Consider the following 25,510-nt stretch of genomic DNA (forward strand, 5'->3'; position numbering starts at 1 on the left):
TTTTTTTTTAAAAAAACTATGTAATCTCTCTCTTAATATGTAAGTCATTGGTCTTTCAGCATGTTGTGATACCCTGTTCACATGTACTTGGTATTTTCTTCTTTTTGTTCTCTTTATTCTGTGATTTCAGAATTAGTTAGGATAACTCTAGCCAAAAAGTTCCATGGTTCTTCCTTCTAGGCTAGAGGGTAGTATCTGCTTTGCTTTCACACACTTTTGGTCACATTTCTACTCCACCAGGCATTTATCAACTTTCCTTTACCTCTGAGGCAGCATAACAGTATCATGCTTAAGGGTTAAGACTATGGTCTACAAAGCCAAACTCCCTGGATTTAAATCATGGCTCTGCTACTTACCAGCGAGTGACCTCTTGCTGGTTACTTACTTTCTCTGTGACTCAATTTCTTATCTGTATAAAGAGGAACAATGGCACCTATTTCATAGGTTATTCTGAATTAAGTGAGTTAATTCACTTAAATATTATACAATAAACACTATATAAATGTTAGCTATTATTATTATTGTCATCATTTTAATTTTTGTTATTGTTGCATTTTTATTTCAGTTATTCTGTAATCCAGAAGGCTATATAAAGAACACAAATCTTCCTGGTCAGGTTACTTTCAAGTGCACACAACCTGTCATTTCACATATCAGATACCAAGTTAAAAGGTTAAGAATGTCTGATGACTCATGAAGAATGACAGTGTTTGCTTCGATGGCTTTTTTTCTTTAAACATATTATACATTCTTTATGTTCTCTTTGAACTATCAACCAAAAAGGAGTTTAACCTGAATAATTACTTCTTTTGAAAAATGTATGTAGGTTTTTTAAAAAAAATCACCATACAGTATAATGAAAATGTTTACCTCAGATATTGGATTAACATGTGATTAGACAGCTCAAAGGCCAGAGCACTTTTTCTACATCTCACCAGATCCATAGCACATGTTTATCAGATTGGCATAATCAAAAAGAAAATATCAAATTCTTAAGATTATACTTGGCTTCAGTTGTTTGGAAAACTGGACCTCAGATATACTTTGAAGATTTCAGACATGGGCTTTCTACATTGTGGAATGTATAAACTACAGAGAAGCAGTCACTTGTAGTTTTTTTTTCCCCTAAAACCATTCTTTTTGACAGAAGTGTTACAACTTTAAAAAAATCCATTCAAAAAGAGTTTTCCGTTCGCCTCTCCATTTCTGGAAGTTTGATTTTCAAATTCAAAGAGACTTTCTGAAGAAAGCTTGATTAATGGATAATCAATACTTCCTATTGCTGCCTCCCCATTGGAGCATCCACCAACCAAGAACTACTACTTCTGGAATCCCTAACCTCCAGATCCCCACTTATTTCTCAAGTGAAAGTTGCTACCCAAAGAACCCTTCTCTATTCCTGAATGCACTAAAAGCCCCTGATCATGAGCCTACAACCTCTGGCGTCCCAGCTGCCACCTCATTCTATCACACTAACTTCCTCTTCATGGCAATAGGGCAAAGGGAAGTAAGGAAAGTAATGTGGAGGTTGCTCTCACAGTCAAAACAAGCTCCAAAAGTTGAATTCCTAAATGTCTTTCTCACACCCTAAACAATTAAAAACTCCAGATAAATTTCCCCAGTAAGTAATTATAAAAGGTCATGCTTCACTTTGTAGTACTACTGTGATAAAGAATGGAAATTATTTGAGGGCAGATAATTTTGTTTGTGTATCTCTCCTCACAGCATATATTACATTTCATCAGCTCTAAACTTCCATCAATTGTAAGAGGCATTTCTGAGAAGCAAAACTGGAAAATAAAGGCATATCCTATAATCAATGAAATATGGTAACAGTAACTTCCACATAATGAGTGCTTAATGGATGCTTCCAGAATTGAATTATGTTTTTAAAGTTTCTTTGGGAAAGTATTTGAGGCCTAACTTCAGATAAATCCATAGTGGGCAGAGGACTATAATTTAAGGATTGCCTGTATTTCTAATAGCCAATTTGAAAAGAATGGATGTTCTCCAGGAAGTGGTTTGTTCCTATATAGGTGTATGTCTGTTTTGGTTCTCTCTCTTCTCCTTACCTCATCAATTAGTTTTCTGGCATTTGCTATAGTATAATCACCAGCAAATAATACCACTAAGCATGACTCATCACTGCTCTTCTGTCTCTGACCCCGGGACACTGGAACGATACTTCTACTCGCTTCTGTGGAAACGCGGACAGCTTTGAGCTCTTCGGTAGTAGGTAGAGGAACATGGTCCTGAACGACAGCATCTTCTGGAAGAAGGCTCCAGTTGTGTTCTCCTGACACAGGTGTAAAGTCATGAATGCTACTCCAGGTATTATTGAAGATACTGAGCCCAGCATCTTTGAACTGGAAAGCTAATTCAGGGTAATACCATTGAAAACAGCTAAACTTGATATTCGTGGAAGACTCAATAATGGGCTGAGTGGCGCAGCACAAGAAGACTTCCAGCTTTCTACAGTCCCGCACACGAAACTGTTGGCAGGCTAATGCGCACTTACAATCTCTGCAATTCCGGAAAAACACGCTACCTTTCACGGGTCCCAGAAAAATGACACAATTAGTACAGTCATCAATAGTAACGGTAGCAGAATGATCAAAAATATAGATGTTACAGTTCTCACAGTCTTGAATGAGAAATTGTTGTCCTGCCACTTTCCCAGGTAAGCGACCTACTGTTACATCCTTCAGTCCACTGAACATGTAGTCTTTCAGATCAACCTGTAGGAACAAAACACAGACCTTCAGTATTATTAACATTATTCAGCAAACATTGCCTATTAGGTGTCAGGAACAATTTTTTTTTAAATGCCAGAACAGAGACTCAAGCCAGGTTTTAATGATCACTGTCTAGTGTCAGAGCCCAGAGGCTCCAAGGTTTGCCAGCCTTGGAATACACAAGTGGAAAGCCTGGGATCGTGGACACGGAGAGGCCTGCTCTCTTTGCCAGCAGGGATACAAGCAAGTACAGAGCTAAGGACACACAGAAAACTGGAATCAGTCACCTTTACTCTCCCCAGCTGGGGTCTACACACTCCTGGCTCCTTCAGGAGCCTCATAAATACAGGGAAAGAAAAAAGATCACAAATAACCACACAGACAGATTGTAGAGCCCTGACATACTCTGTCTCCAGGACACCTGCTTCCTGGGAGACATGTCTGGTTGATGTGCGTGGGAGTGATGGCACAAACTTTTCTTATAACCAGACCTGGCAGTTTCCTACACAAGGTTCCAGTAAGCTTACATAAGCTGAGTACCCAGTCCCCAAAGTAGAAAGCTACTTTTGGGTTCTAGTCATTGAAACCATGGAAGGAGGCCAATCAGTCCAATCTCTTGGTGGGGCAGTCAGGCACATCTACCTGTATCTCAAACTGGTAGGTTGTGGCTAACCTAGTGGATACAGTGGGGAGACTAAGAGCCGCAGAGCCTTTTATGATGCCCTAAACTGGGTAGGACTTATGAAGAAAGTGGCCTTCCTAGTTCTCGGGAACTCAGCTAGGATTCCCAGAAGACCTACTTCATTTGACATTCACTTGAAAGATTTTCAGAGCCCTAGATGGTGCCTAAAAGGGAAGGAACAATTTTTAATGATAAAATAATATATTCCAACTCTTAATGACTTTGCAACATAGTGAGAAAATAAACATGACAACATTTTTTTAATAAATAAATAAAAGGCATGGGAGGGAAAAGGGAGAGGAAACTGTTATAGATAAAGAAAGGCTCAAGGACATACCAACCAAACAATGTGTGGACACTGCTGGATCCTGTTTCAATATATCAACTGTAAAAGTAATTTTTAGAAACAACTGGGGAAATTCTCATACATACACACAACATATTGGATGATATTAAGTAATATTTCAGCTTTGACCCTTTTCTTTTTCTGATGCTTCACTTAAAAAAAAAAAAAAACTGTTTCTTTAAAACTTCTGAATTTGGAAATACACCCAGATTGGAATATGCGTCTCTTTTCTTCTATAAACTGATGCCTGGGGTCTTACTTTCTAAACCCCAACTGATTTCTGCAACGTGCTACAGAAAATGGAAGAACGTGAAGGCATAAGAGTCACTGTATGTTAGAATTTGTATCTACAAATTTGATTCAAACATTTATTAAGCTACTCCTACAATGTAATTTTTTTCCCCCAAATTTCACCATTTCTAGCTTTAGGTATTTTAAACTAAAACCCACAGAATCTTTTAAACAGTATACCTGGAATCTGTCACATTATCTTTTAAATTTTAGCTGACCTCTCAAAATATAGTCATTAAAGGACCATTTTGATTTCTCCAAATTACTTTGAAATCTACTTGCACTGTCTTACCTCTTTGTGAATATTAAATTTCAAGCAAAACTATTCATGTACCAGAAACAGGCTCCCATAGGTATAGTACATCAAAAACTTCATTATTTACAAAGGAATAATTTAATCATCTTAATCATATGCAAACTAGCTTAAAGTGACTTATTCAGTATTACACAATAAATGTTGTACTCATCTGGTTTTACACAATGTACTAGAAGAAATATTGGTCTGTAGCATGAGGCAACAAAAGAGGCCTCTTTTCTAGCCTCAATTTGGTCACCTATAAGCAACATGAATGAAAAAAGCACTTTAACTTTCAAGATCTTCAGTCACTCACCTTTTCAGTCATCTGAACACCCAATAAGAGCCAGACATTGTTTTAAGCACTAAAATGAATATGGCCAGTTTTTTCCATGAAAGAACTGAACACTAACTAAACAAATAATTTTAAAACAACCTGGCTGATGTTAGGGGTGTCTGGGGGTGAAAGGATACATATATATGTATGGCTGAGTCCCTTTGCTGTTCACCTGAAACTATCACAGCATCATTAATTGGTTATACTCCAATACAAAATAAAAAGTTAAAAATAAATAAATAAATTGGACATCTGAATTTTGGGGGAAAAACCAATAAAATAATGTGGCTGGGTAATGAGAGATGCCCACAATATTCTGGAAGTACAGAGAAGCAACACCAGGGGTAGGGAAGGTAGGGGTATAAGACTTCCTATTCAAAGTGAGAATGAATAAGCTGAAGTTCACCAGGTAAAAGGGATGGTAGTAAAGGATCTCCCTTCCCTTATCAGGCAAAAACGAAAGAAATGAAACAAAATAAAACTCTTCAGGGAGCGTGAGGAAAATGGAAAGTGCTTTGGTGTTACCAGTGATACTGCAATGGGAGCAAATAAAGCTAGAGAGACAGGCAGGGGCCATATTATGAAACTGGGAAGTGATCTATGGGCAGTAGGGTACCACAGAAGGAAATAAATAAGCAAAATTTACATTTTAGGATGATTATTTGGTAAGAATAAAGACAAATGGCATGGGGATTTGAGTTCAGTTCAGTTTCAGTTCAGTCACTCAGTCGTGTCCGACTCTGAGAACCCATGAACTGCAGCACACCAGGCCTCCCTGTCTATCACCAACTCCTGGAGTTTACCCAAACTCATGTCCATTGAGTCAGTAATGCCATCCAACCACTTCATCCTCTGTTGTCCCCTTCTCGTCCTGCCCTCAATCTTTCCCAGCATCAGGGTCTTTTCAAATGAGTCAACTCTTCACATCAGGTGGCCAAAGTACTGGAGTTTCAGCTTCAACATCAGTCCTTCCAATGAACACCCAGGACGGATCTCCTTTAGGATGGACCTGTTGGATCTCCTTGCAGTCTGAGGGACTCTCAAGAATGGCATTGAAACATGTAAAATATCATGTATGAAACGAGATGCCAGTCCAGGTTCAATGCATGATGCTGGATGCTTGGGGCTAGTGCACTGGGACGACCCGGGGGATGGTGTGGGGAGGGAGGAGGGAGGAGGGTTCAGGTTGGGGAGCACATGTATACCTGTGATGGATTCATTTTGATGTTTGGCAAAACTAATACAATTATGTAAAGTTTAAAAATAAAATAAAATTAAAAAAAAAAATTAAAAAAAAAAAAAAAGAGTCTTCTCCAGAACCACAGTTCAAAAGCATCAATTCTTCGGCACTCAGCTTTCTTTATAGTCCAACTCTCACATCCATACATGACTACTGGAAAAACCATAGCCTTGACTAAACGGACCTTTGTTCATAAACTAATGTCTCTGCTTTTTAATATGCCATCTAGGTTGGTCATAACTTTCCTTCCAAGGAGTAAGCGTCTTTTAATTTCATGGCTACAATCATCATCTGCAGTCATTTTGGAGCCCAAAAAATAAAGTCAGCTACTGTTTCCACTGTTTCCCCATCTATTTGCCATGAAGTGATGGGAACAAATGCCATGATCTTAGTTTTCTGAATGTTGATTTTTAAGCCAACTTTTTCACTCTCCTCTTTCACTTTCATCAAGAGGCTCTTTAGTTCTTCTTCACTTTCTGCTATAAGGGTGGTGTCATCTGCATATCTGAGGTTATTGATATTTCTCCCAACAATCTTGATTCCAGCTTGTGCTTCCTCCAGCCCAGCATTTCTCATGATGTACTCTGCATATAAGTTAATAAGCAGGGTGACAATATGCAGCTTTGACGTACTCATTTTCCTATTTGGAATCAGTCTGTTGTTCCATGTCCAGTTCTAACTCTTGCTTCCTGACCTGCATACAGATTTCTCAAGAGGCAGGTCAGGTGGTCTGGTATTCCTATCTATTTCAGAATTTTCCATAGTTTATTGTGATCCACACAGTCAAAGGCTTTGGTATAGTCAATAAAGCAGAAATAGATGTTTTTCTGGAACTCTCTAGCTTTTTCCATGATCCAGCAGATGTTGGCAATTTGATCTCTGGTTCCTCTGCCTTTTCTAAAACCAGCTTGAACATCTGGAAGTTCACAGTTCACATATTGCTGAAGCCTGGCTTGGAGAATTTTGAGCATTACTTTGCTAGCGTGTGAGATGAGTGCAATTGTGCGGTAGTTTGAGCATTCTTTGGCATTGCCTTTCTTAGGGATTGAATGAAAACTGACCTTTTTCAGTCCTGTGACTACTGCTGAGTGTTCCAAATTTGCTGACATATTGAGTGCAGCACTTTCACAGCATCATCTTTCAGGATTTGAAATAGCTCAACTGGAATTCCATCACCTCCACTAGCTTTGTTCATAGTGATGCTTCCTAAGGCCCACTTGACTTCACATTCCAGGATGTCTGGCTCTAGGTCAGTGATCACACCATCGTGATTATCTTGGTCGTGAAGATCTTTTTTGTACAGTTCTTCTGTGTATTCTTGCCACCTCTTCTTAATATCTTCTGCTTCTGTTAGGTCCATACCATTTCTATCCTTTATTGAGCCTATCTTTGCATGAAATGTTCCCTTGGTATCTCTAATTTTCTTGAAGAGATCTCTAGTCTTTCCCATTCTATTTTTTTCCTTTATTTCTTTGCATTGATCGATGAGGAAGTCTTTCTTATCTCTCCTTGCTATTCTTTGGAACTCTGCATTCAAATGGGTATATATCTTTCCTTTTCTCCTTTGCTTTTTGCTTCTGTTCTTTTCACAGCTATTTGTAAGGCCTCCTGAGACAGCCATTTTGCTTTTTTGCATTTCTTTTTCTTGGGGATGGTCTTGATCCCCGTCTCCTGTACAATATCACGAACCTCCGTCCATAGTTCATCTGGCACTCTGCCTATCAGACCTAGTCCCTTAAATATATTTCTCACTTCCACTGTATAAGGGATTGGAGAGACGGTTTCAGTCATCCAGAAAGGGCTGGAACTAGATCAGTGGTTAGCAGGGAAGAGGAAGATAGGATGAATTTGAGAAATTGAGGAAGTAGAATCAGCAGATTTAGTAATTCAGTGGCTGGAGGAAGTAAGGCAGAAGGATGAGTCAAACATGATACCTAGCTCTCTAGTCTGCTTTTTCAATCTTTTTGACTACAATCCACATTAGAACATTATCCAGCACAGCCCAGTACACATATATATGAATATTTGTATACACATACCAATGAAATTAAAGTTTCACAAAATAACACTTACACTTATTTTGTGTTAAATCCCTAATATTTTCTATTAACCCACCCACAGGTTTGAAAAAACACTGCTCTGGTTTATGTGATTGGATATTGGTGGTACAGGTAGCGCTAGTCATAAAGAAAATGCCTGCAATGCAGGAGACATAAGAGACACGGGTTTGATCCCTGGGCGGGGAAGATCCCTGGAGAAGGCAATGGCAAACCACTCCAGTATTCTTGCCTGGAGAATCCCATGGACAAAGGATGCTGGTAGGCTACAGCCTGCGGAATCACAAAGAGTTGGACATGACTGAAGTGATTTTGCATAGCACAGCACGCTGTCACGCACCAAAAAGAAAAAAAAAAAAAGAAGAAAATACAAGAGGCAAAACACGTTTAAAGTGGGAAGGGATGTTCAAACAATTCCATTTCTAGGATTTTACATGTGACGCATATATATAAAGGTACAGTACTCCAGTTTGGTCTCTACCAAGATACTGAACTAGCATAGTTGTTGGCTCCCAACTGCCCAAGATCAATCTCAAATGGATCAAATAAGAAAAACACTAAGAAAAGGGGAAATGATGCAAAACCCTTGTGGTGGGTGTGAAAGATAAAACAGAAAAGGAAACTCAGATTTCTGCTCTCGCTTCTCCCCCTCCCAAATCTTGAGACAACAATGCTTCCCCTACACCTGCTGGGACTCAGACTGCTGGTCTAGATTTCCTTGGGAGCAAATTCAGGTAAAAACCCTGTGCTGGTGAAGAGCTAAGAAAAATGGGTGGTGATTAACTTTGATAGTGATTTAGATCAGATCAGATCAGATCAGTCGCTCAGTTGTGTCCGACTCTTTGCAACCCCATGAATCGCAGCACGCCAGGCCTCCCTGTCCATCACCAACTCCCGGAGTTCACTCAGACTCACGTCCATCAAGTCAGTGATGCCATCCAGCCATCTCATCCTCTGTTGTCCCCTTTTCCTCCTGCCCCCAATCCCTCCCAGCATCAGAGTCTTTTCCAATGAGTCAACTCTTCGCATGAGGTGGCCAAAGTACTAGAGTTTCAGCTTTAGCATCAGTCCTTCCAAAGAACACCCAGGACTGATTTCCTTTAGAATGGACTGGTTGGACCTCCTTGCAGTCCAAGGGACTCTCAAGACTCTTCTCCAACACCACAGTTAAAAAGCATCAATTCTTCAGCACTTAGCTTTCTTCACAGTCCAACTCTCACATCCATACATGACCACAGGAAAAACCATAGCCTTGACTAGATGGACCTTTGTTGGCAAAGTAATATCTCTGCTTTTCAATATGCTATCTAGGTTGGTCATAACTTTTCTTCCAAGGAGTAAGCGTCTTTTAATTTCATGGCTGCAGTCACCATCTGCAGTGATTTTGGAGCCCAAAAAAATAAAGTCTGACACTGTTTCCACTGTTTCCCCATCTATTTCCCATGAAATGATGGGACCAGATGCCATGATCTTCGTTTTCATGTACTAGTACTAGATCGTAAAGAAAAGTCTCTATTTTTAATAATCGATAACCTAAAATATTTAGGATTAAATGTTAAAAAACCATCTATGGAATACATCAAAAATGGAGTTTAAATAGCCACAATAAAAACTCTCAAATTAATGCATTAAATGTCCATCCTAAGAAATTAGACAATAAAAAGTACAATAAACTGACTTTCTGTAGAAGGAAAATAGATAAAAATAATATGAGACTACTGATTTAGAAATCAAATATACAGTAGAAAATATCAGCAAAGCCCCAAATAGGTTTTTTTTTTTTTTTTTTTTTTTCTGTGGGGGGCGGGGATCTAAAAATTAGGTAACTTTCTGTCAAGAATGATGAAGACAAAAGAACAAAAACACAAACAGTGGAAAGGGGTGGGAATGTGGTCATGGAGCAGGATAATAGGATATTGATCTAGTCAGCAACATGCAAGAGTGGTTGAAGTTGTTCTGCTTTAGACCTTAAGCAGGATAAAAAGCACTCTCTAGTCTTCAGCTTGTCTCTTGGCACCAGTCCACCTTCCACAGTGGGAATGAGAAGATCTAGAGTGCCACCAACAGGTGTTTTTGCTTTTTAAAAAAAGAGCCCAGGAGTTGGCCTGTCGCTACCAAGGCCTCAAACTCAATGAGCAAGGGGAAATCTTCAAGCTTCAGTATGGTTACTCTCACTGTACCAGAAACTCCTTAAAATTTTTAGGTAAAAGTTTGTGTGTATTTTCCTGGGGAATTGATTTGGGCTTCAAGATTCTGGACAAATTATCTTTGTGTAAGACACAGATAGCAAGTTCAAAAGTCTGCAAGCATATTTATCTCAGAATTAAGTAGGAAACAAACCACTGTTTGGATAAAGATAAAAAATAAAACAGTTAATACTTCTTAAAGGAATTCAGCTATTTTTTTGGCATGGGAAATGATTTATGATATATTATAAACATACAGTATTTAACATACAGAAATTTCAACTATATTAATTATAATATAACTAGTACTATATCACTAGTGTAGTTAAGACTTGTTGCAAATGCAGAAAGAAAATCTATTCTTAACTTCAAAAATACTGAGCTGCTGTTTTAGGCTTGGGCTGTATTATGGACTGAATGTGTTGTCTCAAAATTCATGCCTTGAAGCTCTAATGGTATTTGGAGGTGGGGACTTTGGAGGTAATTAGGTTTGTTTGATGGTTTAGTCACTAAGTCCTGTCCAACTCTTGTGACCCCATGGACTGTAGCCTGCCAGGCTCCTCTGTCCATGGGACTTTCCAGGCAAGAATACTAGAGTGGATTGCCATGTCCTTCTCCAGGGGATATTTCTGGCCCAGGAATCGAACCCAGGTCTCCTGCATTGCAGGCGGATTCTTTACGGACTGAGCTATGAGGGAAGCCCAATTAGGTTTAGAGGAGGTCATGAAGGAGGAGCCCTCAGGATGGGATTAATGCCCTTATAAGAAGAGATGCAGGCAGGCACTGAGGAAAAGAAGGGCATGTGAGTATACAGGAAGATGGCAGCTAACTACAAGCAGGAAGAGGGCTTTCACCAGTGAGAAATACAGAACTCTTGGCACGCTGCAAGCCCATTCAAATCCTTGCACTAAGAAACTTGACCAAACTCTAGCAAGGCTTCTAGTAGCACAAGGCTATGTCCTATTAAAATGCCTGCCCAAGAAAAGCTCAACCCTGCATGAACATTTACTATTTGTTCTAGCCAATATCTGATGACAGGCCCCTGACCTCCCTTTCTTAGAACATTTACTGAAACAGGCTTACAACTGTGACTGTATTCCTTACTAGAAGTGTCTTTCTCAAGGACCTGAGAGCCACTGCTATGAAATGTAATTATTAGGAAGGACAGGGCCTCTGTTTACCAGTCTCTGTGGGAAGATAAGATCTTAACTTCTAAACTGCCAGCTAACAAACATGGCTGGCCTATTCTCATTTACAAGGACCAACTTTGTAATTTTTCACTTTTCTGACTCTACTGAGGCCCTGCTCTTCCCCCATCCCTCATTCTCTCTTAAATGGCCTAAATCACCTCTGCACAAATTGGAATGGAACTCAGCTGTTTCCCCTGTCAGGAGTCACTGAACAAGATCTGTTTTCATTGCTTTAACTAATGTCCAGCAGTATTTATCTCTGACACCAGACACTGCATCTGCTGGCACTTTGATCTTGTACCTCCCAGCCTCCAAAACTGTGCAAAATAAATTTCTGTTGTTTACGCCACCCAGTCTATGGTATCTTGTTATAATGGCCTGAGTAGACTAAGGCTGGCTGCCATAAGAAAATAATACAGTCTGGTTAAGTTAAACAGAAATTTATTTTTCACAATTTGGGAGGCTGGGAAGTACAAAATCAAGGTGCCATTGGGGTTGGTTTCTGGAGAGACCTCTCTTTTTGTCTTTTGGATGGTTGCCTTTTTGAATTATCCTTACATGGTCTTTCCTGGGTGAGTGCAGGGTAAGCTTTCTGATGTCTCTTCTTATAAGAGTACTAATCCTGTCAGACCAGGGTCCCACCTTTATGACCTCATTTAACTTTAATTATTTCCTTAGAGGCCCCATCTTCAAAGAAAATCAACCATACTGGGAGTTATAGGGGACTGGAATGCAAAAGTAGGAAGTCAAGAAACACCTGGAGTAACAGGCAAATTTGGCCTTGGAATACGGAATGAAGCAGGGCAAAGACTAATAGAGTTTTGCCAAGAAAATGCACTGGTCATAGCAAAACCCTCTTCCAACAACACAAGAGAAGACTCTACACATGGACATCACCAGATGGTCAACACTGAAATCAGATTGATTATATTCTTTGCAGCCAAAGATGGAGAAGCTCTATACAGTCAGCAAAAACAAGACCAGGAGCTGATTGTGGCTCAGATGATGAACTCCTTATTACCAAATTCAGACTTAAATCGAAGAAAGTAGGGAAAAACACTAGACCATTCAGGTATGACCTAAATCAAATCCCTTTTGATTATACAGTGGAGGTGAGAAATAGATTTAAGGGCCTAGATCTGATAGATAGAGTGCCTGATGAACTATGGAATGAGGTTCGTGACATTGTACAGGAGACAGGGATCAAGACCATCCCCATGGAAAAGAAAAGCAAAAAAGCAAAATGGCTGTCTGGGGAGACCTTACAAATAGCTGTGAAAAGAATAGAAGCAAAAAGCAAAGGAGAAAAGGAAAGATATAAGCATCTGAATGCAGAGTCCCAAAGAATAGTAAGAAGAGATAAGAAAGCCTTCCTCAGTGATCAATGCAAAGAAATAGAGGAAAACAACAGAATGGGAAAGACTAGAGATTTCTTCAAGAAAATTAGAGATACCAAGGGAACATTTCATGCAAAGATGGGCTCGATAAAAGACAGAAATGGTATGGACCTAACAGAAGCAGAAGATATTAAGAAGAGATGGCAAGAATACACAGAAGAACTGTACAAAAAAGATCTTCACGACCCAGATAATCACGATGGTGTGATCACTGACCTAGAGCCAGACATCCTGGAATGTGAAGTCAAGTGGGCCTTAGGAAGCATCACTACAAACAAAGCTAGTGGAGGTGATGGAATTCCAGTTGTGCTATTTCAAATCCTGAAAGAAGATGCTGTGAAAGTGCTGCACTCAATATGCCAGCAAATTTGGAAAACTCAGCAGTGGCCACAGGACTGGAAAAGGTCAGTTTTCATTCCAATCCCAAAGAAAGGCAATGCCAAAGAATGCTCAAACTATTACACAATTGCACTCATCTCACATGCTAGTAAAGTAATGCTCAAAATTCTCCAAGCCAGGCTTCAACAATACGTGAACCGTGAACTTCCTGATGTTCAAGCTGGTTTTAGAAAAGGCAGAGGAACCAGAGATCAAATTGCCAACATCTGCTGGATCATGGAAAAAGCCAGAGAGTTCCAGAAAAACATCTATTTCTTCTTTATTGACTATGCCAAAGCCTTTGACTGTGTGGATCACAATAAACTGTGGGAAATTCTGAAAGAGATGGGAATACCAGACCACCTGATCTGCCTCTTGAGAAATCTGTATGCAGGTCAGGAAGTAAGAGTTAGAACTGGACATGGAACAACAGACTGGTTCCAAATAGGAAAAGGAGTACGTCAAGGCTGTAAATTGTCACCCTGCTTATTTAACTTATATGCAGAATACATCATGAGAAACGCTGGACTGGAAGAAACACAAGCTGGAATCAAGATTGCCGGGAGAAATACCAATAACCTCAGATATGCAGATAACACCACCCTTATGGTAGAAAACGAAGAGGAACTAAAAAGCCTCTTGATGAAAGTGAAAGTGGAGAGTGAAAAAGTTGGCTTAAAGCTCAACATTCAGAAAACGAAGATCATGGCATCTGTTCCCATCACTTCATGGGAAATAAATGGGGAAACAGTGTCAGATTTTATTTTTTGTGCTCCAAAATCACTGCAGATGGTGAGTGCAGCCATGAAATTAAAAGATGCTTACTCCTTGGAAGAAAAGTTATGACCAACCTAGATAGCATATTGAAAAGCAGAGACATTACTTTGCCAACAAAGGTCCATCTAGTCAAGGCTATGGTTTTTCCCGTGGTCATGTATGGATGTGAGAGTTGGACTGTGAAGAAGGCTAAGCGCCGAAGAATTGGTGCTTTTGAACTGTGGTATTGGAGAAGACTCTTGAGAGTCCCTTGGACTGCAAGGAGATCCAACCAGTCCATTCTAAAGGAGATCAGTCCTGGGTGTTCTTTGGAAGGACTGATGCTAAAGCTGAAACTCCAGTACTTTGGCCACCTCATGCAAAGAGTTGACTCATTGGAAAAGACTCTGATGCTGGGAGGGATTGAGGGCAGGAGGAGAAGGGGACGACAGAGGATGAGATGGCTGGATGGCATCACTGACTCGATGGACATGAGTCTGGGTGAACTTCGGGAGTTGGTGATGGATAGGGAGGCCTGGCGTGCTGCAATTCATGGGGTGGCAAAGAGTCGGACACGACTGAGTGACTGAACTGAACTGAACTCAACTTAATGAAAGAAATCAAAGATAGCATAAACAGATGGAGAGATATTCCACGTTCCTGGGTAGGAAGAATCAATGTTATGCAAATAATTATACTACCAAACACAATCTATAGATTCAATGTGATACATATTAAATTAACAAGGGCATTTTTCACAGAACTAGAACAAAAAAATTTCACAATTCATATGGAAACACAAAAGACCCCGAACAGCCAAAGCAGTCTTCAGAAAGAAGAATGGAGCTGGAGGAATCAATCTTCTTGACTTCAGGTAATACTACAAAGCTACAGTCATCAATACAGTATGGTACTGGCACACACAAAAAATAAATGGTACAAGATAGAAAGCCCAGAGATAAACCCATGCATCTATGGATACCTTATTTTTGACAAAGGAGGCAAGAATATACAATGGGGCAAAGACAGCATCTTCAGTAAATGGGGCTGGGAAATCTGGACAGCTATATGTAAAAGAATGAAATTGGAACACTTCCTAACACCATACAAAAAGATAATCTCAAAATGGATTAAAGACCTAAATGTAAGACCAGAAACTATAAAACTCTAAGAGGAAAACATAGGCAGAACACTCGATGACATAAATCAAAGCAAGATCCTCTGTGACCCACCTCCTAGAGTAATGGAAATAAAAACAAAAGTAAACAAGTGGGACCTGATTAAACTTAAAAGCTTTTGCACAGCAAAGGAAACTATAACAAGGTGAAAGAAAACCCTCAGAATAGAAGAAAATAATAGCAAATGAAGCCACTGACAAAGGATTAATTTCCAAAATATCCAAGCAGCTCATACAACTCAATACCAGGAAAACAAACAACCCAATCAAAAAGTGGGGAAAAGACCTAAACAGACATTTCTCCAATGAAGACATACAGATGGCTAACAAACACATGAAAAGATGCTCAACATCACTCATTATTAGAGAAATGCAAATCAAAACTATGAGATACCACCTCACACCATTCAGAATGCTGCTACTGCTAAGTTGCTTCAGTTGTGTCTGACTCTGTGCAACCCCATAGACAGCAGCTCACCAGGCTCCCCCGTCCCTGGGATTCTCCAGGCAAGAATCCTGGAGTGGGTTGCCAGTTCCTTCTCCAATGCATGAAAGTGAAAAGTGAAAGTGAAGCCGCTTAGCCGTGTCCGACTCTTAGCGACCCCATGGACTGCAGCCCAACAGGCTCCTCCGTCCATGGAATTTTCCAGGCAAGAGTACTGGAGTAGGGTGCCATTGCCTTCTCCGACCATTCAGAATGGCCCTCATCAAAATTTCAACAAACAATAAATGCTGGAGAGAGTGTGGAGAAAAGGGAATGCTCTTGTACTGTTGGTGGGAATGTAAATTGATACAGCCACTATGGAAGATGGTATGGAGATTCCTTAAAGCATTAGGAATAAAACCACCATATGACCCAGCAATCACACTCCTAGGCATATACCCTGAGGAAAGCAAAATTGAAAAAGACACATGTATCCCATTGTTCATTGCAGCACTATTTACAACAGCTAGAGCATGGAAGGAACCTAGATGCCCATCAACAGATGAATGGATAAAGAAGTTTTGGCACATATACACAATGGAATATTACTCAGCCATAAAAATAAACACATTTGAGTCAGTTCTGATGAGGTGGATGAACCTAGAACCTATTATACAGAGTGAAGTAAGTCAGAAAGTAAAAGATAAATATCGTATTCTAACACACATATACGGAATCTAGAAAAATGGTACTGAAGAATTTACTTGCAGGGGAGCAATGAAGAAACAGACATAGAGAAGAGACTTATGGACATTGGGAGAGGGGAGGAGAGGGTGAGATGTATGGAAAGAATAACATGGAAACTTACATTACCATATGTAAAATAGATAGCCAACTGGAATTTACTATATGGCTCAGGAAACTCAAACAGGGGTTCTGTATCAATCTAGAGGGGTCGGATGGGGCTGGAGATGGGAGGGAGGCTCAAAAGGGAGGGTATATATGCATACCTATGGCTGATTCATGTTGAGGTTTGACAGAAAACAACAAAATTCTCTAAAGCAATTATTCTTCAATTAAAAAAAAAAAAACTGATCAGAGGCTAGAGGCAGAGTTGACTACAAAAGGGCATGAGGAAATTTGGGGAAATGATTGTACTGTTCTAGATATTTGGCTTATTCCCACTTTTTGGCCATTACAAATAATGCTGTTACGAATATTTGTGTACAAGCTTCTGTGTGGAAGTATGTTTTAATTTCTCTGGGATATACTTAGGAGTGGAATGTAACGGCCAGAAAGTGAAAACAAGCCAAATGTCTAACAAAATGGATAGTAAAATAAATAAAATTTATTTATAAATAAGATTAAATAAAATATCTACTCTATTTTAAGGTTATTCAGCAATAAAAAGGAATAAATTATTGATATATGCTATAATATGGATGAATCTCAAAGACATGCTAAGTGTAAGTATACAAAAGAACATATACTGCATGATTTCACTGATAAATGTCCCAAATAGACAAAATCTCTAGAGATTGAAAGTAAAATTATAGTTTCCTGGGGCTGGGGGGAGTAGGGATGGATCTGGGTTTCTTTTGTGAGGGATGAAATGTTAAAAAATTACATCACAGTGATGGAAACAGAACTCTGTGAACTTGTTGTATGCCTATTAATTATATCTCAATAAAACTATTTTTAAATGTATAAAGAAAGAACTAGTTATTTCCATTAAGTAACAACATTATGTAAAGGATTTAAAACAAGTCGACAAGTTTGACATTTCTCCCATCAAGAGAACCCCTCCCTTTGGATGTAGGTGACACCTGTGATTGCCTTAGTAAACAATATGGCAGAGACTTCCCGGGCTGTCCAATGGTTAGGACTCTGGGCAGGGGGCACAGGTTCCATCCCTGGTCTGGTTGGGGAACTAAGATCCCAAATTCCACATGCTTCGATATGGCAAAAAAAAAAAAAAAAAGGCAGAAGTAATGTCACATTACTTAAGAGAGCAGTTAGAAAAAGCCATGCAGCTTCTGTCAGTCTCAGGACACTCGCCTTTGGAACCCAGCCATCACGCTGTGGGGAAGCCCGGGCTACATGACGAGGCCCCTGGCCCTTAGCCCCAGCTAAGCTTCCAGCCAAAACCAGCATCAACTTGCCAGCCACCTCTGTGATTAAGTCATATTGAAAGCAGATCCTCCATCCCCCAGTCAAGTTGCCGCGATTGATGACACACAGAGCAGACAGCCAACCAGGCTAAGCCCCACACAAATTGCAGAATTGTAAGCAAAATAAGTACTTGCCATTATTCTGTGACATTAAGTTTTGGGGTAGTTTGCTAGGCAACCATGGATAACAGAATACCTTAGGTACTTAAGAGGTTAAAAATACCGTCTACTCAAAAACAGCCCCCTACTCAATGCAGATACTTCTTTCCAATAAATCACCATCCAACCTCTATGTGAATATTCTGACCAACATGAAGATTGTTTCTTCACAAAGCCACCCCTTCTGGTGATGAACAACTCTTGAGTTATGATCTGCCTTGTATTAAGATTGGTTCTGCCTGTCCAAGTTCTGTCCTCAGAAGTAGCCAGTACTGTCTAACCTCTCTTCCTCAGGACAGGCGTTTACCTTACTAAATAGTAGAGAAATCTTTACCAGGTTTCATTTTGTAGCTCAGAAAACTGAGTGGATATAATATGTATTGTCTGTGCTCAAAATCACAACTTTCATACCTATGCCACCATTTCTATCATCTAGGAAGAGAATGGTATAAGTAACTAGAAAATGAAAGCTATTTTCCTGTACTACTCATCCTTCCTTTGTACTTAAATATTTCTTGTTTTAATTTAAAAATGCCAGTTAGCTCTTCAAGGGCATGGAAAATAATTCTTGTCATTGTGAGTCTTCCTTGGTGTTTGAGGACATATATATTGAATAATTTGCCTAGCTATGGGAAGCAGCATACAGATAACAAGGATACAAGCATTTCTTTCCAAATGATTTAAACACAGATCTTACAATCCAAAAATACTTTGCATCTTATCAATGTAGTAACTGTATGATAAGTTTTTTTCTTTTTCAAAGTCAGCAACAGAAAATGAGCTTCTTACACTGTTGATTACAGTAAATCAGTTGTCATGACAACACTTAAGTCCCCAAACATTCTTTCTAATTGAGACAATTTCTTCTAGCTTCAGTCCCTTAAGACTGACTCAATTACACAACTCAAAATCCAAATCCCTGAGGGTGCCTCTGAATAAGGATACTGATTAAGTAACCTAAGGAAAAGTCTAAACACCACTTTTCCAAGTTGCAAGGAAACTTTTCAGGCAATGCACTTTGTTTTTACAGCTAAGTCTTACAAGTTTAATGGTAATTGTATGATGTAACTTTAAAATTGTTTATATTTCATGATCATATTACAGAGATCTAAACTTTTAATACAAACCATTCTGTTTATATACCTTTAATATATCTCATTCATGTTCTCTGGGCTATATTTACATCCTGTTTCTTTTAAGGTACAATTAAAATCTTCTACAAGCAAGCAAGACCATGCTAAACTCAATAAAAGTATCACTGGATTAATATAGAACATATGCACACTACCCATATCGAGCTCATGAGTTAAGGAGCAGAAAAAAAAACTTTAAAATCATATACAACCTTAGCAGGTCATCATAAATTAGAGGGGCCCAAGAATGAATTCTTAGTAATTCCAAAAGAACAAAATATTCCAAAAAGAAAAAGCAATGTTGGGAAATGTGGTATCTCTGTTGTCTCAAAATGTAAGCTGGCAATTCTCTAACAGTATAAAAGATTTTTAAAAGGGCTTGCTTTCAGACAGAAAGTACAGTACTTTCCACTCCTACGTTATAAAATGCTGCTATCCCAATGGAAATTTGCTGTATGATTCAGGGAACTCAAACCCAGGCTCTGTAAGGCCCTAGAGGGGTGGGAAAGGGTGGGAGGTGGGAGGGAGGTTCAAGAGCGAGGGGACATATGTACACCTATGGCTAGTTCATGTTGATTATCACAGAAAGCAAACCGATATTGTAAAGCAATTATCAATCAATTAAAATAAATAAATATAATTTAAAAAATGCAGCTATCAAGTATGGATAAAATAGAATAAACCGACTATGGAACCCTGTGAAGCAGGGGCAGAAAGATGGGGCTGAGAAGTCTGTAAAAAAGCGTCCAATTTTTAAAATCTGACACTTGGAGAACCGAGTTCATGTGAATAAATTCTGCGGGGGACTGGAAATCATGTAGGATGGTCTATGAAAACAAATCATTAATAAAACATTTACTATAAAGCATTCATTGATAAAGATATGTTTCATTAAGCAAGGAGTTGTATTAACTGTTCATAACACTCATTTAAAACTTCTTATCATTTTGTTTGGAAGAGAAAAAAATTAATGGATCTATCAAAGTATTTTTCTAAACATAAATGGAGAACTATGTAGAAAGAGGAAGCATTATGAAATTTATGACTAAGTGTGTTTTGTGTAAGACTAAAACTGTTCAAAGGTAGTGGACGTGTTCAAAGGTTTTTCGTTTCTGGCTATAGGGAAAAGTAAAAATAAGGACATTTTCACTCATTCAACAGTAAAATACTGCCTAGCTTATGTAGGTTATTTTCACCTTACAGTCTTAACACACATTCCAAAGACTGATTTGATTTTCATCATTCCTTTCGGGGAAGAGGAGGGAAAGCAGGGCTGTATATGTCAAATGGTCCACTTCATCATTGAGAAAATTCTGCAGTGGAATATATCAGGAGGCACCAGAGATTTACTGACTAGGGCAGACAAAAGAGAAAACAGCCACAGAAAGAACATAAGCCGCAAAAGAGATGAGATCAGTCCCAAGTGTAACTCGAGGACTGGACAAAACTCTGCTCGGCGCTGCAAGTGAAATGAGCAGACGTGATTTGGGGCATTCCAGGTTCTCCTTCCTTCTCTGGAGTCCATTCTTGGACCGGAGAGCAGGATGCAGAGAGGAGGGAAAGCCCGCAGTGTTCAACTGCCTGGACAATGAGCTCTAGGGCCCCATCCAGAGCTGCACCGCCCTCCTTGAAGCCTTCTCTAGCGTTCAATTTCACGGCTCCCCCAAAAGTCATTCACTTCGACTTCAACAACTTGCGGGAGAGAGCACGCGCGCAAGAGCAGCAGCTGCTGGGCCCGCCCCCTTAGCGATGCTGGCCGCGGGGGACCCTCGCCGAGCTGCTCAGCAGGACTGAGACCAGCCGCTAAGGGACTCTACCTTCTCGCGCTGGTCCCAGCTGTACTGCTTCGGCTGCACTTCCTCGTCCTCCGGCTGCGACTCCTTCTCAGCCTTCCGCCTCTTGGAGAAGAAGCAGCCCATGGTCTTGGCCCGCCGGGTCTCACTGGCCGCTACTCCTCGCCGGCCTGCTGGCTCAGGCACCTCCTGGAGTTGCAATGTGAACCCCGGGCGCCTGGGCCCCGTAGCGGTCTGAACACTGCCCCGCGGAACCACCCAGTAGCCCGCAGCCCAGGTTTGCCCGCCAGGCCCAACACCCCTGTTCTTTTTCCTCTCAGTTGTCCTGACGACCCACCGCAGCCAATGACTGCTCAGCGCTCGGGGAACCAATCAAAGTCCCGCGAGTAGCCCTGCGCGGCCTATGAAGAGAGGTCGACGCACGAACACAACCAATCTTGGCCGGGCTCCTGCGCCAGCCTCCAGGGGCTGGTCCGGCCGGCTTCGGCTCCCGCACAGCCGACCCAGCTCCGAACCTGCCCCGCCCCTCTTTGAACTCAACCGGACTGTCCGGCTGCCGGTAGTACATCTGCGACAGCCAGGTCTTTTTGCCCTAGGTTCTCAGTTTCCAAGTTCTAGACCCGGAAGGGCAGCCTAGTTGACATTAGACTTCAGTTTTGTGATGCTATTGGTGAGGGAACAGGAATTCCTGCTGGTGCAGGAAGGGTCCTGAAATTCACTGGCCTCAATCCTTGACCCCACGTCGTCTGGCTAGTGTCACCCCCCACCCCAGGAAATTCCCCCAACGACCTTTCTGACCCTCCTTGCCCTCTCTAACGTGCTTTCTTAGAGCTTCTGCGAATGACTCTAAAATTGAACAAGAACTTAGAAAAATAAGTATTTTTGTACTGTCTCCTTATTGGAACTGTGAATTTCTCGAGACCAAAAGCCCTGTCTTTTTTTAAATCCCCCAAGCCTTGCTTAACTCCACACTAATTGCTCAATAAGACGTTTGTCAAATGAATGCTTGCATACTAGTGAAGGAAACATTTACAACCTTTCCCTATTCTTTCCCAAAGTGGCTCAAGAGGAGGGGTCGGGGGAGAGTAATGGTAAAAGGGTTCTCATGGAGTTTATAGCCTCATGGAGGACGTAAGCATTGCCATATAAACTATCAGATATATTCTCAATAAATGCTGTAGGGTTTGTCTGAAGACTTTTTTTATTTTTTATTTTTTTTGAAGACTTTTTTTAAATATTAAATATTAACATATGCTATGCTTGGGTTGACTTTTACTACAATACCCAAAGTAAGTTGTTGGTTTAATTCTCTGAGCACAGTATTTTGGCATTTGGTAGGACATCAAATGCAGATTGTGTAGGCTTAAATTTGGTTAACTTTCTACTTTCCCACACTTATTCACATCTAATGTATATCCTTAATGAGCCTCTGACTTAACTTGAGCATTAAGAATGTTCCCTTTTTCACTTCCTGCCATTTATTGCACAATCAGGAAGAGAAGTACATGTGCTCAAGTATTAGACATTACTGTTAATTTAAGTTCCAGATCTTAGGCAATAGAGTCTTTAACCAGTACACACTTTTCCTTCTTCAGAGTGAGATGAAAAGTCTATGTGACAATGTTTTGAGTAAGACCCTTAGATGTTTTATATTCATAAAAGGTTAAAATTGTGACTTCCATGTAGTACAGTGGAGGAAACAGAGGTCCACAGAGGTGAAGAGACTAATCTGTAGTCACAGTGAGAGTGGTTAGACAGGGTCTAGAAAGATCCAGAGCCTGCACTGTTCAAGGCTCCCTCCTCCTAAATTTGTTCTCTGATTCATCTGAGAGAAGTAAAGAAGTATCTGCTTAGGCCTTCTGATGCCTTGGGAGCTCTGTCCCACAGTGATGTTGTTCCTTTTAATGAACAAACAAAACTAATTTTAGAGAAACAATCTCTAAAGCTCATGGTTTTGAAGTATTCATTAATGAGAAACTTAAACCTAAAACAAAATCTATATCAAAGAGTGGTGTTTTCAGGGATCCTTTAAAAAAAGTGAAGACAAAATTCCCTTTCTGTTAAATCCCATCCCACCATCACCCCTAACCAAAAATGAAATAGTTTAATAATTATTACTGTTTAATAATTAAATTATTTAAACTAGGGCATATTCAAAGCCAATAAAAGAACTAGTGCTAGAGTTCACTCATGCTCTTTCTTTTTCTTTCTTTTCTCCCCCCTTCCTTCCCCTGCCAATGAATTTTATAACTGCTTTTTTCCCCCTGCAAACCAGCACTCTTTACTTACTCATTGGCATACATATGGCTGAGAAGAGTCATCTCACCGATTCCTCATTCCTTTCTGTCCAAGTGTATGCTAGAGTCTCTTTATATCTTAGCTCAGATTCTCAAGGAAGATCACCAGATAAAGTGTTGGGCAGTCAATAACAGATTGGACTTCCCCAGTGGCTCAGTGGTAAAGAATCCGTCTGCAGTGCAGGAGCCACAGGAGACTCAGGTTGGATCCCTGGGTTGCTTTGGGAAGATCCCCTGGAGGAAGGCATGGCAACCCACTCCATTATTCTTGCCTGGAGAATCCCATGGACAGAGGATCCTAGCAGGCTACAGTCTGTAGGGTCACAAACAGTCAGACTGATTTAGCATGCTCACACCCATGCACAATAATGGAATGGTTACTCATCAGTCATGTGCACACCCCTGGTCTAATTGCTTCAGTCATAGGATGAGTTCTATTTTGCAAACACGAGTGGGGAGCAGGTCCTAAAGGGGCACATGTGCTGGCAGTCCTAAGTCTATAGAGTCCAGAAAGAAATTGGTCATTCCTTCTGCCTGTAATCCTCCTGCTACTTATACTCTTGTTATAGCTTTTCTATAGAAACTTATCCTTCATGTTCAGTGAAATAGATGGATGTGCATATGCATTAAGAAGTTGAGTTGTGGGTTTGCACCTGGATACAAGCTGCAGATATGATCTGGGTCCCCTGAGTGTCTTGACCACAGAAATGATAGAGTTATTTACCTCTCAGAAGACAGCACTGAAGACGTATATCTTCACAGCATGGATAAACCAGTTACTCCAGCAACGGTGGCTGGAAAAGTCCCTTTTCTCGAGTTGACCTGACCCATGCTTGCTCACTCTGTACTCACCTAAGGAAACACTTTACAAGTGAAGGAGAAAAGAGAGGAGTGTTTCTATGATCCACTGCTGTGTAACAAACTTAATGGCTTAAAACAACAATTATTTATTTTCCTCTTGAATCTGTAATTTAAGCAGGGCCCAGGGTGGACAGCTCAATTCCAGTTTCATGCTGCATCCAGAGCTTCAGCTGAGATAACTCAAATGGCTGAATCATTCTACATAAAATCTCAGAGCCTCTCTGTGTATGATCAACAAGGTAGCTTTAAGGTATTCAGATTTTTAAATATAAATTTATTTCTTTTAATTGGAGGCTAATTACTTTACTATATTGTGTTGGTTTTGTCATATATTGACATGACTCCGATTTTAATATATGATGCTGAAGGCTCCAAGGATAAGTTTTCCATGAGACCAAGGCAGAAGCTGCAAGGCCTCTTATTTATTTATTTTTTTGCTTGTTCAATGAATTTATTATTGTCTTATCTGAAAAATCTTGATAGAAAATTGTGGTTTGGTTTAACTCTCAGCAGCTTGTTCTTGAGCTCTAAGGAAGCTTGCCTTCTTCTGAGCTACCCGATCTTTCTTCTGGGCAAGTGACATTTTGGGACGGTTCCACCTCTTCTTTTTAACTTCAGCATAAGCTTTCTTATACATCTCCTCCATCATGTCTGGAGTTATGTTGTTCTTTATGTACTGAGAGAATTGTTTCCTGTAAGCATCTTCATCTTCTTCAATCAGGTAATGCACGTAATCTGCAATGTTTTGCCCCATGATATGCTTTCGGTGTACCTCAGCACTGAACTCTTTGCTTTCTGAATCATAACCAGGGAACCGTTTGGTACTGTGAGGGATAGACAAGCCTCCATTGACAGCTCCTTTTAGGGCCCCCAAAACTTTATTCCCAGTAGTAGTTCTGGCAAGTCCTGCATCCAAGTAACCGGTGAAGGCACCAGGTTGACCATCAATGCTTTCCACATTGTATTCATCTCCAGTCACCTTGACTTGGCCTTCATAAACTTTGTCCATACCAAACCTATTAAGAAGTCTGTGGGCCAGCAGCAGGCCAGTACAGTATGCTGTAGCATAATTTGTCAGGCCAACCTTCACACCGTATTTTGGGAGTTCATGAGCATAAGCTGCATAAGCTATCATATCTCCTTCTATACGGGCATAAGCCATCTGACAAATGATTTCTCTGTTCATTACACTAACAATCATTCTGTATTTAGGTGTGTTGGACTTATTTTTATCTTGGATTACCAATCGTTTCCGAGCATAGTAGTCAGTTTTGCCCTCTCACCTTCTTCTGAATTTCACTTGGTATCTCTTGAAGTAGGCCTTGTTCTTGACAACTTTAACAAACCTCATCCTGCGGAACAGAACCAAGACTCCGCGGAACGGAACAAGACTCCACGGCTTGCCACAGAGCTGCAGAACCAGCACGGCTCGGTGGGGGGCGGTGTGGGGCGAGGCAGGGGGTGGGGGTGGGGGAGCCGGAGGGGGAAGTGCAAGGCCTCTTAAAATGTAACTTCAGAAATGACACATCAGGACATGGAAGCAACCTAGATGCCCATCAGCAGATGAATGGATAAGAAAGCTGTGGTACATATACACAATGGAGT

At 40.4% G+C, this 25,510-nt stretch overlaps 1 protein-coding gene and 1 pseudogene across 2 annotated transcripts in view; both read right to left on the reverse strand.

The window, feature by feature from the left end:
- The window catches only part of RP2 (RP2 activator of ARL3 GTPase), a 46,393-nt gene extending 25,319 nt beyond the window's left edge, over nt 1-21,074 (reverse strand). For both annotated transcript variants that reach the window (XM_086386506.1, XM_086386507.1), the window contains exons 1-2: nt 20,772-21,074; nt 2,073-2,738 (exon numbers count right to left, since the gene is read on the reverse strand). In XM_086386506.1, coding sequence (XP_086242632.1) covers nt 2,073-2,738; nt 20,772-20,873 — 768 coding nt within the window. In that variant the 5' untranslated portion in view covers nt 20,874-21,074. The remainder of the gene's footprint in view (nt 1-2,072; nt 2,739-20,771) is intronic.
- Nucleotides 21,075-24,371: 3,297 nt separating this feature from the next.
- On the reverse strand, nt 24,372-25,278 carry LOC147340479 (large ribosomal subunit protein uL18 pseudogene; annotated as a pseudogene).
- Between the last annotated feature and the right edge of the window lie 232 nt (nt 25,279-25,510).

This window comes from Bos grunniens, chromosome X (assembly GCF_055505025.1).
Source record: "Bos grunniens cultivar Pamir isolate PY7600 chromosome X, Bosgru_T2T1.0, whole genome shotgun sequence".
NCBI lineage: Eukaryota > Metazoa > Chordata > Mammalia > Artiodactyla > Bovidae > Bos > Bos grunniens.